Consider the following 17,214-nt stretch of genomic DNA (forward strand, 5'->3'; position numbering starts at 1 on the left):
AGGGGAAACCCTTAAGAGGAGCTGGTTTTAACACAGCCATGCTGTATTTAATTTCTTTAGAATTGCATTTAGAAAAGATTAAAATGTTTAAATAGTTATTTGTAGCTTTAGGCCAATGCTGACTTTTACTGTGGTTTACGTCAGTTCCTTGCCTTCTTTAAACAGAGATTTCTGAAGTAATCTGAAGTGTAAGAGTTGCCAGAAGTAGAGGCAGTAGGACATCACTACTTTTTGACTTATCTGACTTTGCATTGCTCTTATGACTTATAACAGATTTTTAAACTTTTCTAGAAGTGGCCATTTGAGAATTGCACCACTTTAAGAGATATATTTTAATGACATAAGATGATGTTCAGTAAATATCTTCACCATGAGAGCACAGTAGGAGAAAAGAAAAGACAGATTTCTAACTATTCCTGCAGTTATAATACTAAACAGGAAGAGAATGAAATTGGAAGAGAATGAAGAATGAAGGCCTAAAAAGTGAAGCCCTTACAGTTTACTTCAACTTAAAAGATGTATCCTCCTTCCTTTCCCTTTCCCCACTGGCAACATTCAGCTCTTGTAAGCACAGGGACACAAATGTCCACAAAATTTTGCACTCCCTCAATTTTTTTTATGGGGATCAAGTACATTCCAATCTACCTAAAATATTCTTCTTTGTAATACCTATTAGTTTCACACACCAATCCAAAGTACATTTCTAAAATCTTCAGCACTAAAATCAAGCCATTAAGAAATTAAATTCCATTATTATAAAGTATGAGGTGGTTGGAGCATTAACATGCCACAAAATCAACAATAAAAACGCATTTTGTAGTAATTGGGAGCCAGATAAAAACAATCTTGTATGTACATTCTACAAAGCAAGTGCTTATTACACAGTAGTTTGTTGGCATCAGAGAAACTAGACATTGTATGACATCTACACCTCTAGGAAGAACCATCATGATCAAATTCTAAAAAATTCATAAATCTTCTTCAAGGTTCTTTGAGATTATATGTATAATACTAAGAAAGCTGTAATATTTAAGTAATTTTGTTTCCATTTTGTTATGACGTATCTTATAATTACATTTTTTCTTTTAATAACTACTAAACACCAACCACTTCTTTGAACGCCATGAGATTTTATTCCACCTAAACTGAAACTCTGCACATAGAAGTAATCACAGAAGCTGAAGTAATGAAACCACAGCAATAGGTGTTTATAATGAACATGGTGGTAGCCTACACTGGAGACACACACAAAAGAAAACCCCATACAAATTGTAGGACTCTTTTCATACTCACCTCTTCTACCTGAAGTAACTGTTCAGGAAGCACGCTGGTTTCATTTGCTCTAGTTTCTCCTATTAAAAGCTCCCCACTAGCTCTCTTCAGAACTCCTGCACAGTATGACAAAAGAGATCAAAGTTTAGATTAATTCTGTAGAAAACTCAGCAGCCTTCAACATCTTCTTATATATCAATATGAAGCAAAAAAAAACCCTCAAGAAGATGTAGTGGAATACTAATGTTATAATAAAGTCAAATATATAAAGTTCATATATATAGTTTTTTATATAACATGATGAAATTAACATCTGGTGGTACTTGTATTTTATACAAATGCACATATAATGAGTAAAATATGGTTTCTTTTGTCATTAATGCATTTTTATAGCGATTGTGAAGTCATCTCTTCTCAAGGAGAATAAATAACACTAGATCAGCTATATAGAAATTAATTTCTCCTCTTTGTTCAAATAAATATGTCAGTAGAAAACTGATATATTTTTACAGCCTTTACTTTTTGGAAACACCAATACAATAAAAATAAAAAGACAGTTAATTAGTACAGATATTATAAGCAAAATGATGGCTTTTGAAAACACAAATAACAAGAAAAGCTCTTTAAGAAGGGCTGGTACAAAGCTCACTCATAAATCTTAGAGTAATGGGATATTGCCCCAGTTTTGTCAAGGACAAACCTGTATCTGGGGTTGATATCACTTTTCTCAGTGACTCAAGAAATCTGAGTTCCTGAAATGTGCTGAAGATTTCTCTTCCAAGTGAAACAAATGGTGGTGCTTTTTGGGGATTTGAAAATCAAGGCAGCCTTGGCTGCAGTGACCATGAGATAGTGGAGTTCCAGATCCTGAGAGCACAAAGAAGGGTAAAAAGCAAGATCACAGCCTGAGGCTTCGGAAGAGCAGACTTTTGCCTCTCCAAATATCTGCTTGGAAGAGTCCTGTGGGATAAGGCCCTAGGTAATGGGACACAAGAAATTTGATTAATATTCAAGTATCACCTCTGCTAATCTCAAGAGAGCTGAAAAAAAAAAAAGGCAGAAAGCCTGCCTGCATGAACTAGAAGATCCTACCCCAACTCAAACACAAAATGAAGCATACAGAGCATGGAAGTAAGGATGGGTAACCTGGGAGGGACACATAAATAACTTCTGAGCATGGAAAAAGTTAAGGAAGTTAAAGCTCAAATGCAACTAATTTGGCCAGGGATGTCAAAGACAACAAGAAGACCTTCTGTAAGTACACAGGTGATAAATGGAAGACTAGAGAAAACATAAGCCTATTGCTAAACAAGATGGGGGACCTGGTAAAATAGTTATGGAAAAGGTTGAGATAATTAATGTCTTCTTCAACTCAGTATTTACTATCAAAATCAGCCTTCAGGAATCTCAGGCACTAGAGACCAGGAGGTAAGGATACAGCAAGGAAGATGTATTCTAGATGGAAGAGGATCAGGTCTGAGGATAACTAAACAAACTCAACATCCTGAAATCCTTGGGCTCTCATGGGTTGCACCAACAAGTGCGGAGGGAGCTGGCAGATGTTGCAAGGCCACTCTTCAATAATTTTTTATCAATCACAGCAACTGGGAGAACAGTCCAAAGGCTAGAAAAAGCAAATGTCACTACTATTTTCAAAAAAGGGCAAGGAGGAGGACTCAGAGAATCAGTGTCTTGTCAACCTCACTTCAACCCCAAGGAAGGTAACAGAAGCATTTCCAGGTGCATTACAAAGAATTCATCAGGAGCATTCAGCATGGGAATGCTTCAGTAATGGGAACTCATGTTTGGCCAAAGCATGATAAAGTTTTATGAAGAAATGATTGGCCTGGTAGATGAAGGGACAGCAGAGGGGACAGCAATGGATGTTTTCTACATGGACGTCAATAAAGCCCGTAGCATTGTCTCCCATAAGATCTTGTCAGAGCACAAGATGTAGACAAGATGCATGGACTGGACAAACAGTCATTAAGGAGTTGAAAAGTAGCTGAAGAGCCAAGCCCCAAATGCAGTGATCTGTGGCACAGAGTCTAGTCTGAGGCCAGTAATTAGCAATCTATCTCAGGTCTTCAACTCTAAGTCCAATCCTGTTTAACATCTTCATTAATGATCGGGATGATGCGGTACAGTGCACCCTCAGCAAGTCTGCAGCTGACATCAAACAGGATGGCAGATGGCCACGATCCAATCCAGAAGGACCTCAACAGGCTGGAGAAATAAGCATACTAGAACCTCATAAAGTCCAAGAAGCAAAGTCATGCACCTGGGGAGGAACAAACCCAGGCATCAGCACATGTTGGTGATCTCCCAGCTGGTGAGAAGCTTTGCATAAAAGGACCCAGAGGTCCAGAAGTACACGAAGTTGAACATAAGCCAGAAAAAAAGGCTGATAGTATCAGGTCTGGATCAGGCAGAGCATTATAAACAGGTCAAAGGAAATTATTCTTCCTGTCTGCTCAACAGTGATGAGACACACCTGGAGTGGTGTACAGTTCTGGGTTAATCAGTACAAGGCAGACATGAACATACTGGAGAGTGTCTAACAAAGGGCCATGGAAGATGACAAAGGGAATGGAGGACCGTCTGAGAGCACTGAGACTGTTAAACAGAAGAGAAAGGGCAGGACAGGATATATCACTAATGTATATAAATACTTAAAAGGAGGGTCCAAAAAAGGTCAGAATCAGTCTTCCACAATGACAGGGCCAGTGGTCACAGGTGTAAACTGACACAAAGCCAGGAGTTTTCCTCTGAACATCAGGAAACACTTTTTGTACTGAGAAGGTGACCAAGAACTGTAAGGTTGTCCAGAGAGGTTTTGGAATCTCCATCCTTGGAGATACTCAAAAACTATCTGGACATATCTGTGGGCAATTGGCTCTAGAGGCCTTGCTTGAGCAGGGATTGTTGCACAATATGAACACCAAAGATCCCTTCCAACCTGAACCATTTTGTGATTCTGTGAGTCACAAAGAGATACAAGAATAACACCAAACAATATGTATTTTAAAAATCTATCTTGTAGCATAAACAAGACTGGTGCAGATATTCTTAAAGTAATGTACTTCATATGAAATCAAAAGAGGTTTTAAATGAGCAGGTGCTACCAAAGCATTGTGAAAGTTTAACTTCCAGGGCATAACCTTGGAGGTCTTCAGTGATCTGAAGCTACTAGTAGTATGGCCAAGGTTTAAACAGCTTTTCTCCCTCTATGAAATTTTCAGCATTCGATTTAATTAATCCAATTGTTTTGCATTCTGAAAATAAGCATTGTTTTTCATACCCTTATACAATTGTAGAGCTTTGAAGTTTTTGTGAGGTTTCTTTGTTTATTTGGGGTTTTTTTTGTATATTTGGAGTTTTTTCCCCAAATACCTTTTTTGTTTGCATTTTCAAAAGACGTTGACAGATTTAAGATGGGAAAAATGAAAGATAAAACGGTATAACATAAAACCAAACTATATTAACTAGGCCATCCAACTTTCTGATCCTCATCACTATAGACAGTATGAGAAACTCACTGGGTTTTTTTCAGCATGTTTTTATGTATTTTATGATAAAGTTTCTAACAGTATTCTTTAGAAATTGGTCCAGAATTTAAAAAACCCAAATAATAGTGTAACTGACTGGATATTTTCCTTATTTTCTATTCTGTGTTTTCTACCTTAAATTTACCTTTTTTTCCTTTCAATTCTCCTTTTTTTATAGATATAACATCACATTCTAATGATAAACACAAGTAAGCTTCTATGCATTCACATTCTTTTATTATTGTCACTACCTAGATCTGCTATTTATTACTTTTTATATCAAGACTTCAAAGAAAACCTTAAACATTTAAGCTAAAATCCTTGTGTATTCACAGCATTGCTGCCTTACTTGTTAAGAACTCACAGCTGAGATAAATAGGTATCTAGCTGATGGTAGATCTGTGACTCCAGGACCACAGACAAAGAGCCAAATGATGCTTACACCCACACCAGTCATTTAACAGGCTCTTTCATTACGAACTTAACATGTTCTACTAGATTATTCCTGCTCCTTTTTTAATTAACAGTTTGGACACTCATCCTTTATACTCACATGTATCTATGCTTGTGCACGTAGGCTTACACACATTAAAAATTTCACTGGTCTTCTCAAAGAAGTCCCAGGTTCAAGTCTCCCATATTTTACTGACTTCCTTTGGTTTCTCAAATTTTTGCTTTCCCCAGATCTCATCTGGGTATGGCTGGCTAAGGCCATCTTCTTCAATTTAGCCTCCAGCTAGCAAGGATCACCTTCCCATTTTGTATTGAACATTGTCCACTTAGCCACAGCCCCCCATAGAGTCTCCGCTCTTCAGATGGTACTACAACCTTCCTCTCAAGCACTATTTCCATAGAGACAGATAACAAATTATACCCTTCCTGTCCTGCGAATTCTTCACTTGTGTGAGAGACTGGAGGAATGCTTCTTCAAAATGTTTTTGGGGTGTGCGTGAGGGAATGAGGCAGGTCAGGCCTTGTTCTGGTGAGGCAGAACATTGCTCCATTTACTCCACCCCCACAGAGCCTGCATCCCAGCCCTGCAGTGGCTCCAATCCCTGGCACCTTGCAGCAGTGCTCCCCAGCCTGCCCCTGGAGCCCCAGTTCAGCCCCAGAGTGGCCAGATGAGTGGAACTCCCACCTGGGGAAGGGCCCAGGAAAGCCAAAGGGTATTTAACCTGAGACACAAGGCCAGCATGTCTTGACCCCATCTCCTCTTTGAATCTCTATGAGCTGAACACTGCTAGAACCAGGAGTGGTAGTTATGTTTGCTCTTTTCTATATAATTTCTGCCTTTCTCTCTTTCTTCTTTTAATTCCCCCTTCCTGGAATTTTTGAGTAACTTGAAATTGAACAGGCTTAGAGTTTGCAAAGTTAAATGAGCTAAGTTAATGCTTTGAAAAGTGTTTTATGTTGATTGAATGCTGGCCTAAACATTTTGCCAAAGTTCCTTGATACCTTGAAATTGCCAGTAAAGTCGTCTTGACCACTTGAGAATATCTTGTTGGTATTTGTACTGTGTGTATAACTATGAAAAACCACAAGCCCTTTTAAGTGTCTCATCAAGTAAGGATTTTAGGGGCTTACAAATTGTCTTCTGATTGTCTTGCCCTAATCAGCAAACTATCCTGGGAAAGGGAAGCACAGCTTTTTTTCAGGTACAGCTGCTACTCAGCCTAAATTAGTCTGCCACTGCAGACAGAAACACAGGCATGGGTCAGAGGAAACATACTTATCTAGACAAATTCCCTGACTCCTCTCTTTAAATAGCACATACTGAACTGCTTTTCCACAGACAGAAAGAAATGCATGTGATCCCTCTCACATGGTTGTTTAGAGAAAAGAATTTGCAGAAAGAGAGCTAAAAAAAGTGAATGTTGTGAAAGAAGATGGTGGCTGAAGGAAAATGTAATTTTCTCATATTTGCTCCTTTTCCAGAGCATATTCTGAACCTTCAGCACTCTTGATTATTAGGGAAGACTGGATTAACCACAAATCCTTGCTTTTTCTTTCTTGAAACCGATGTTCTACAAACATCTAGTCTTGCTGGAATGTTCATAATTTGTGTACTTTCTTTAGTTTACCAACCAGGCAGCTTTAATAATTTTGATTGTAAATAATGAGAACAAGATTACGTCCAGTGCTACACTTAAAATCAAAACACTTCAGCCAACTTTCCTTGTGTGTATTAAAATTTGTCTGGGACTATTCTTCTCTTCAAAACAATTGTTTGCCTAGGCTCCCTTTATCTATTTATTTCTTTCTCCAATCCAGTAATTTTCTGGTTTTGTAATGATGATTACAAAGACTGGAGAATGACAGTGACACCCCTTGCATTTTAAAGATAATTATTTTTATTTCTCATAAGTTCTTTTCATTTTTTTAATAGAATTCCACAGCTTTCCTATTTTTATAGCATTTAGGGCTATAAGAACAGTCATTGTGACACCATCTTGCATACAGCATAGAATAGCAAAGTATCAAGGAAAGCTTTTGTATAAGCTACTCACTATTTGTGTATAAGCTAAGAATTAGTGCTATCAAAGTAGCTTGCAAATTGGATTCAGCCAGCTCAGTCAGAACTTTTATTGAAACCACGCTGGAAATAATACATCTTGCAGAAGCAGAAAGAACCATTCCTCCAGAAATATAAATAACAATTAAAAAATCCCTGACTAACTATGGGTTTTTACCCTTCTGCTATCTGTCTTCAATAATGAACTTTTTACTTGTACTATACTGAGCAAACTTTACTAACCCAGATGCAGAAAATGTATTTCTGAAATCATATTGTCCTCCAAATGTAAATACATCTTCACTCTGGATTGATCCACTGAAGCTTGTATTTGTAAAAGAAGATACTTGAACATCTTATGCTGAGACCAAAGGAAAAATCACAACTTCTTTTAATCTTCACTTGCAACTTTTGCATACTGCAACTTTGCAATAAAACTCTGTCAGGAGGATGCACCTCAAAAATTTTATTCTACATTCCTTTTATTACACTTTCCAGAAACCAATATAGAGTTAAGCATTTCTCTTTAAGGTGTGAAGGAAAAATCTGCAAATCTTCCGAGTCCCATGAGACAGAGCTTGGAAACCTAAGGACTTGACAACTTCACTCACAGTGTTTTCAAGCATGCCATTTGAAAAAGGCTTTCTTGGTATTCATTATCTGATCTGTCCAAAGTTCACCTTTCTTGCTGAAATGGGGAAAAAAAGTGAGACAGATGAAACCACATTAGCTATTTCTGATTTTTTAGAAGTCTTAAAATGGGGCTTCTGAAAACCCATGAGGAAAGAAAATCTAACTTAAAGATGGAAAGAGAATGCAATTTGGCAGAGTTCTAAACCCAAGTCTCATGCTTAACATTTGATTGTAGACAATCATGTTCCTGATTGCTTCAAAGAGAAGCTGTGATGCTGGAAGTACTAGGTATGTTAGAATATCTCACTAATTTCAACTGAATGTAAATAGAGAAGTAGACTATCTCATGAGGCAGGTACAACAAGATACCTGCAGATGAAAGGGTTAAATAGTCAAGAAAAAATTGGGGATGATTCATTCCTCCAGTGCCTGTAGTGGAATGAAGTGGTGCACCATTGTAAATTAATGTCCTGTAAATGATAAAAAAATAGAGACACCTTTTCTCTGAAAGACAGAGTAGCAGTCTTGTCCAGAGGTCACACTAACGTTCAGGGGTGGAACAAAACCATACCATCACTTGTTTGTCCAAGAACTTTGCATGATTTTTTTCCTTATTTTGATTTAAAGGTTAACTTGAAGAACACATTGGTAGTAGATAAAATGTGTATTTATACTTGTGCTTAGATAACACAAATATAGTTTTAAATCAAGCTCAAATCTTGGTGCATACATATAGAGGAACACTAAGTTACTGCTGGTAAAGTAAAAAAATAAAATCAGGAAGAATTGGATGGAGAACAGCGAAAAGAAGTTAGAGTGGAAAATGCAATTCAGAGAATTCTTTTCTCCAATCTATGCAAAGTAAATTGTGAAAATGAGGATTCTGAATATATTCCAGGAGATGCCAGATAAAGAACTCAAACTGAACTCAGAAACCTATCTGTATCACCTAAAAACTCTCTACATCCATCTCCCTACAGAGTTCACTCTGGTTCACTGTTTCCTTTGGTGCTATTGTCTGCCATGGGGTTACCATCAGAGAACACTGGTAGGCAGTACTTCCCTCTAACATCTATTTTCAACGGCCTAAATTGGTCTTCATAGGATTCCATTGTGCACGCTGCAAAGAAACTTGTCTTGTTGCCAGCTAGAACTCTGAACTACATGTCTTTCTTTTCTTCACTGTTCTTTTTTTGGTTCACAAGCAACCTCCTACCAAAAGCAGAATCTGCAGAAGAGACTACATCCAAGCAATAATGCAATGAAAAAGTATGAAGAGAAGCCCAGGTGGCCACCTTGCAAATTTCCAATGTGGAAGCCTTCGACCTCTCCGCCCAAGAAGCAGCTATAGTCCTAGTGTAATGAGCTTTACAAACCCTGGGAGCCTCTTTACCCTTAACTACATACGCCTCTCTAATACAATCCCTTAACCATCTAGCTAAGCAACTCTTAGAAGCCATTTGACCCCTCTTAAGACCCCCTAAGAGTACAAACAATCTGTCAGAAGATATGAAATCTTTGATTCTTCTGTGATAAGCCCTAAGTGTTCTTCTTACATCCAATTTATGCAGCCGTTACTCTTTGTCATTGCTGGGTTTAGGGAAAAATGAGGGCCAAGAAACCGTCTGGTTTAGATAAAACTCAGATGCCATCTTTGGGACAAAAAAAAATTTTACAAAGAAGAACCATCCAAAGAACTACTTTGTTTCTGATGGAACTTTATACATGTTCTGAATATCAAAACTGAAGTACTATGGAATATAAAACAAAAAATCAATTGACATTGAAACAGCTATACACATAAACTCACCAACTGACACAAGCACATAAAAAAACCCATTTTTTTTGTTGCACCTCTGTGTGAGCTACATAGATTAAAAGTCTCCCATCAATACTAAAAGAAACCAAAACATAAAGGAAACAAGTACAAGGCTTCTGTCTACGCAATGCCTAGGGAAACTTTAGGTGACTTGGGCATTCACCTACCTTTTATGAATTGGCCATCTTTCCCTAGTTTGCCAGCAGTACTACTTGCAGAGCACTGACACTTCAGGTATCCTTCACTGCAGAGATTGAGGGGTAGGCTGGATATACCCAACCCAGCTTGAACCTGCTGAGAGCATGTGTAACTTTCCAGCACCATCACCAGCCACTTCAGTCTGGGCTAATTCACTCTGCTTCTTAGGCTGGTTCTGCAGCCTGTGCTGCACTGTAAACCTGACCTTTGTACACAAGTTAATTTAAAGCTGCTTCAGACATATCCACACTCTTGACTCTCCCAAATTAAACAAGATTTCTAGTAATAAGGCTTCTAAATAAGTACTGAAGATGGCCATTACATTGTCTAGTCACATATTACAATGTGTTCTGATGAAAATAAACAAGGATTCTAACCAATCCTTCTTATCAAAAAAATCAGCCATCATCAGTGAAAAAAATAAATTATCAACCCAATATAGGACATTAACAGGGAAAATCTTGAATCCTTTTAGGTACTTAACACAACTTGGAACTACTGTGAACGTAGGTTTCAGTCTCCCACATAAACCGTCTTTCACTTCACTACAATTGAGATTTCCAACAGTATGAAAATAAAATAACACCAATAAACCTTTCTTCTAGCCAGACCTTTCTTCTCTTGTTAAAAATTTCTCTGGAGATGTCTTCACAAACTATCTGTAAACATATCACTGAAAAGAGTTTTGTGAATAGAACCACCTGATCAAAACAGCAACTCTAAAAACAAAGTATGTCTGAAGGCTTCACTAAAATCACCTGAAAAAATATCTACCCTCACTTGTTTTTCAGGGTAAAATGAATTCTATGTTTTTTCTGGAATGTACCTTTTACCCACAAGACTGCCTCCTACAAGACCTAATAATATTTCCCCTTCATTCCTATTCCCAATAATTTGATTAAGTAGAGGTACCAATTAAGAACCAACTTGCTGTAGACATGATTACTCTAAAAGAATATTTCTCAAGAACGCGGTTTAACACTCTTTGGAAAAATAGTTCTGTATGTAATTAAACTTGGAAAATTTTTTATTAATTAAATAAGTAGGATAATTTTTACTTCCTGGAAAGTAAAATATTTCTTGCTAATCTTTAAATTGTTAAGTTCTCTGAATTACTGGAGACCACATGCCTTAGAATATAGTCACATAAATATCAAACAAATTTCCCATTCAAGACTTACTGAATTTTTTTTACACTTTCTCATGTAATACAGTAATAAAATATACATTTACCATTGCCCTTACTGCCCAACGCATGAGGAAAATTCTACAAGTTTATTCCAAGACCATTTTGTAGAATCAAGGTCATAAAACATAAGTTATAATGTATTATAGCTTAACAATTCTTGAGAATTAGTAAAACTGAGTAACTAAAGGGGGACGAAATAAATTGAAGTCACTGAAGTCACTGAAGTCAGCAAAAATGGAATTTGAATGCACATTTTATTAGAGCTTTGATGTATATTCTAAAAATATCTAGGTTAATCTGTATTTCTTTATTTTGGAGTGTCAATATTGCAGGTGAAGAATATAATAACAAAATGTACGCCTTGCCACTCTTCTTATTTAATGTTTTTATTTTCATCAATATTCATAGTATTCTGAGACTACATCATTCCCGAAACACCTTCCTCCTCAGCCTGCAGCTTGACTTTAAAGATAGTGAACATTTGATTTCACCTTTCCTCTCTCCCTGAGCAGCCTGGCCTCATTTCTGGTGTGATGTTTTCCTGCAATATAATCAAAGCTCTTGAAACCACTTCTCTCTCGTGACTTGGAGTCTCCACTGGCAGAAGCAGCAGAGTAGAAGAACATTTGTGAGCATTCTCCTGGAAGGTGTTATTCATGATACCTGAATTTTCATGATACCTGGTTCTACTGAATACAATTAGATGAAAAAAAGTGAGCTTGGAACCTATAGCAAATGCAAACCTGAGGCTTGATCATTTTACTGATGTAGAACCTCCTTCTGTAACAGCCACTGAAGCCAGCGAAATAAGCTGTCTAGTAAACACAGTGCATATGAGTAAATGAGAGAAATACAGGTTAAACATGGACTATATCCTTTAGCAGTTAGTTTCATGTACACTAAAATCAGCTAAACTGATATTAATGTATGTGCTTTTCTCTCTTGAAAAAGGAAGTTTTCAAGGATAAGTTCAGAAAAAGTCAGTTTCAAAGAACTCAGACTCCGAGTGTTATTGTGTCCTATATGAGACATAGGATTTTATAGAGAATCCAGTAGGAGATATCTTGTTGCAGTGTTTGATAGTTTTTCATCCTGGCTCTCCATCAGTATCTACAGTTAGTACATCACATCTTTATACACAGCAATCAATTCTTTTCTAAAAGTCATCGTGCTCAAATGCAAATCTGCATATTTCAAAAGATTTTTCAGTGGATATGGAAACACATTTATTTGAAAAATATGATGACATAAATTAGGTAATTAACGTTGGAAATAGCATAAAATTATTCTTTTGCACAAAGTAAACCAATAAATCAGGACAATCGTTCATTACCTTGAACATTCTTATTCCTCTCTGTAAATGAAGGCAGCAGCAGAATTTCTGTAGAGAGCTCTTCAATTTTTTCCTCCATTAATAAGAAGAGTTTGATAAGTTGAGAAAGACATTTGAGTTGATACAAGGTTAAGCAGAAGTTCCGTCCTTTCCTGTGGTATTCCTGGGAGGCTATTCAAGTAAAATTATAAAATATCCTTTATTACAGCTGAAAAAAAATTATACTGCAAAACTGATTATGTAAGACAGCATAATACATCAAGCAATTTAATTTTCCTTATAACATAATGTATCTTTTTCTCATTATAATATACTGTTACATTATTTTTTCCTAAGTCTTCAGAACTTCTCAGTTATTTGTGAGGTTCCAATTGACTTCCAGGTTTTGTTATTCATTAACTAGGATTTTTTTCCACACAACGGATCTACTCAGGAATGTTCTCACCTGTGTTTTACAGAAAACCCACTGTGTTGCAAAAGCCGAAAGGGAAAAAAACAGATTATTACTGTATTTTAATGGTTTGGGACATCACATCACTTGTCATTCTGCAAGTCACCTTGTCTGTTTAACAATCTGCTAGCACAATACAGTTGATGAATATGACATTTGAGTGAAAGAAACATCAATCTAACACTCTACAACTTTAAATATGTGGGGTTTGAAAACAAGTGAGACTGTCAGTGAGCAAATATCAGCAAGTATTATAACTATAAGCATTTGGTATTTAAAAGAAGAAACCGAACATTTTATTTTGAAAGGTTAACACATGCACTCATAACATATAATCATGTCACATCAACCAGGGAACTCTGATTTCAGCACAGTAAGACTATAAACGACTCTGAGACGTTTCCAATTCAGCATTACCAAACCACATGGGTTTAAGTACTTTAATTTTATAATGTCTTTAAATGTAACAAATGCACTTCTATGCAAATTGTGGTGAGCTGATACCATGTTCCTTCGCAGTTCTGTTGCAGATGTAACTTAACCTACAGAGTGTCAGAGGGAGAGCCAGAGTAGCTTGAAAGGGACTCTCTGAAAGACGAACACAAAAAGAAATTGATTGAAATGTACTTTTATGCGTCAAATCTTTCTGATCTTTGCAAATTTTAAGTATTTTGTACCTTCCTTTTCCCTCAAATTTTTTTTAGGCATTTAAAATCACTTTTAAATAGACATTGATCTAAGTAGCAGAGCTAATTCCATAATTTGCTATTCCAGTTTTAGAGCATTAGAGACTGGATGGCAGCTTTTGCATCCAAAAGCTGCCGTCTGAATTTCCTCTAAGTTCCAAACAGATGTATTCATGTTAGTTCCTTGCATTTCTAAGAATGTCAAAAGAGCTATGCATAATTGCCTCTGGTAGTGTCTTTCCTCTCTGAATAATGAGTAAATAACAAATCACTGGATTTCTAATTTTAAGTCTTAAATCTACAAAAAATCACATTCACAGGATTTCACTCCTTACCTGAAAACTTGAGAATATAATCAGAGTTTAATTGACATGAAAAGACTACCTGAGTCTGCAGTGTAAGAACCACAAAACACATCCTAAAAATGAACAGAACATAAGTTCTATTTCCTATAATTTGAAAACTTTGTGATATTTCTGCCCCATCCATGGAGGAACAAGGAAACAGACCACTTATTTGATTGCCTCAAATGATACTGTCCTTACAGGACTGAAAGAAAGTGGGCACAGAACACAAAGGTATATCACAGTAATGCTGTGTTTAGAATGCATTACCAAACTCCGAAAAAGTAAAAACTTTTACTTTTAGTGATCATTCAGAATATATTTCAGTTTTATTGTTTCTCAGAAATGACAACTCATTTATTTAGTGCTTGACGCTCAGGTAGTGTGCACACACCTGATTATCCAAAGCTTGACTTAAAGGCCTTCTATACATCCAGATCATTAGGTTTAAAATATTGATAGCAGCATTTAATTTTGAAGAACACTGACCAGTCTGCTTGAACCAGCACATCACTATCCATTTTTTAGCAGAGTAGAATGAAAAGGCACCTTTTTTCTGACGTTGTTCTAACTGGACAACCACAGAACAGAAACCTTTAAGAGCTGTGTAACAGCCAAGAGCGAAGCAGCCAATGCAATGACATAGAGAACATCTCAAAACAGGTTTATAAATCTTGTAGAAGATGGTCATGAAATGAACATGTCTCCATGTGGAATAGACATGAAGGCTGTGATATATGCTCAACATAACCTCAGTGACATCACCTGTTTGGAGGCAAATTTGCCAGAGTCACAAAGTGGAGTATGTTTACTCTGAAAATGTTACCAAATGGATCGTAACTTGGAGGGTTAGGTCAGAAAACTAACATAACTCATTTAGCCAAGTGACACTGTGCACCCCTCCATTACGAAAATGGTCTGAAATTGTTAGCATTCTATTCAATCCATAGAGGACCATACATAGGGTGGTTGAAAGCCCATGAAGCAGAACTCAGCCAGCCACGAATCAGTTAAGCAATGGCATTCCAGTCTAACTGCAGGATAGAAAGGAAATGGAGAAAGTTACATGATACATACAAACCAACTTCCTTCCTGAACCACCTGAAATTTACTACTATCATTCTTCTAAATTTGATTTTTTCCTGCATGCATGACTTTAATTCATGCAGTCCCTGTACAAGGAAATAGCTGCAACAGGATCTTTGGATACAGACAAACATAAACAGGACTTCTATAGTACCTCCTAACAACAGGATATGTTGTCTTTCTGCTAAAGCAATAACTAGAGAGAAGAATTTCTGAAAAGGGATAGAGGCTATAGAGAGGTAAAGTGCATTCCACAGCCTTTGCCAATGTGCCAATGAGCTGATTTACAAACACTGCTCAAAAAAAAAAAGTTGAGATAAGGACCTAAGCAAACACAGAGGAGTAAAAAAAGGTTCTGAGCTCCTGAACATAGCTCCAGGCTTCTGTCTCTGCAAAACAAGGATCAAACCAATACTGATGTACAAAACCAATGCCTATGCTGATGATTCTTAAACTGCTTTGGAGGCCAACTCTGCTAGCAGAAATATCCTAAGTCAGGAAAATGAGCTATCTTAGCTACAACAGAAAAGATTCAACCAAGCATAGTGTTAGGGACCACTGAAGTTTGGCTGCTGCTTGAGGAACAGGGAATCAAGCATGATAATACAGCCAGCAGGACAGGCTCCTTGCCACCCAGGGCCCAATCATGCTAATCCTAAGTAAGGCAGATGCTGACATGATAGGTTTCAACCAACAGTCCAGATCAACCTCCAAGTTAATGGTGATGACACAAATCTGAGTTTGAGTCAGGAAGCTAATTCACCCTTTTGAGTCTGGATCTGGTCCAGTGAAGGTAACCACAAGTCAGGCAGAGTTCAGTGACCACTCAGTGGAACCATGGTGATAAGGCAGGTTCAAGCTCATGGCAGAAAAATTGAATCAATGGGGTACATGAACACCAAGACAACTGTGATGTAGTTCAAACAGGGATTGAGGACTCAGGTGCAGGTGAAATAGATCTAAGGCTGATCAGGGTCTTCAGGCTCACCAATGCACAAAAGGCTTTGTTGCATAGCTCTTAAGAACTTGAATCTTCAGACTAAGACCTCATAAAAACTGGGAAACTGTCTTTCTGCTTCATGGAGGACAGAACAACTATTTTGCCAAGAGGAAAAAAGAGAGAGTACTTAAGATTTCTGCAGTTTTTTCTGGGCAGATAGGAGGGAGAAGACTAAAAAATTACTTGAATTAACTTGAACCTGCACTGAATTTATTTGCAGCAAGTAAATAAATCTTGATGGTTCCTTACACAAAACTGGAATGAAGCAAGGGAATAAGCTCAAAACTTCCATGCAATTTAGATAATCTGTACTTTTGATTTCCTACCACAGAGAGGCAGAGGGGACCCTAAGGATATTTAATTTCTTCAAGCATGCTGATTTACTACCCCAACTATCAAAAAACGGGCACCAGAAGTCTGCCAACCCAAACAACGTTACTCTTAGAGAGAGTTTCTATTTTTCTAATAGAAAAAGAAAGCCCAAAAGAAGGGTGTCTATCAATTTATGCAAGGTTTGTGCACTGGTGCCAAGGCAGCTGATGCAGTTATACAACACTGGAGAAACTAGGGGTACTATTTTCAGGTTTGGCCTTTCATTTTAGCAGAATTGAGCTAAAGAAATTTTCCTAAGATCTGAAGGACATGCCACCCTTGTCAAAGAATAAAGCAGTCCATTTTACCAGAGACCATTTGGCTGGATGTAGCTGGACAGATGGTATCATAGAATTTCACTTCACCAGTGATGAAATTGAGAGGTGCCAGTATGAATTCTAAGAAAGCTAATAAGTTAATTACAACATTTTTCAAGCAACATAAAGTGAAAGACATTCTATAAAGCACTTGATTGTTGTACCTGTCCTTCTCCTAAGTACTTAAATTCAGTAGCAAGGTATCTGCCTTTATCTTAGCACTTTTAAAGATTTTCCCTCACCTTTGAAAAGGAAGATGCATAAGAAATAAGACTGAGCTAGATCTCAATGACCTGTGTATATCTGCTAACTTGTGATATAATAGCAAGTTTCAAAACTGATACTTTCCTCAAAGCTGTAGCTCTTGAAACCATTAAAAAAAGTGTTCCAACTCCCTTGCTTATAGCCTGGAGGCACTAAATTCTCAAAAGGCATAAGAAAACATGTATGAATG

At 37.1% G+C, this 17,214-nt stretch overlaps 1 protein-coding gene across 8 annotated transcripts in view; it reads right to left on the reverse strand.

Moving 5' to 3' along the window:
* Positions 1-17,214, reverse strand: part of KIAA0825 (KIAA0825 ortholog) — a 233,766-nt gene that overhangs the window by 152,317 nt on the left and 64,235 nt on the right. For all 8 annotated transcript variants that reach the window (XR_003945874.2, XR_007780379.1, XR_003945873.2 and 5 more), the window contains 2 exons: positions 12,505-12,675; positions 1,294-1,388 (listed from right to left, as the gene is read on the reverse strand). Coding sequence is in view for 5 of the 8 variants with exons in the window: in XM_030237303.2 (XP_030093163.2) it covers positions 1,294-1,388; positions 12,505-12,675 (266 nt within the window). In the remaining 3 variants the exon portion in view is untranslated. The remainder of the gene's footprint in view (positions 1-1,293; positions 1,389-12,504; positions 12,676-17,214) is intronic.

Source organism: Serinus canaria, chromosome Z, assembly GCF_022539315.1.
Source record: "Serinus canaria isolate serCan28SL12 chromosome Z, serCan2020, whole genome shotgun sequence".
Taxonomy (NCBI): domain Eukaryota; kingdom Metazoa; phylum Chordata; class Aves; order Passeriformes; family Fringillidae; genus Serinus; species Serinus canaria.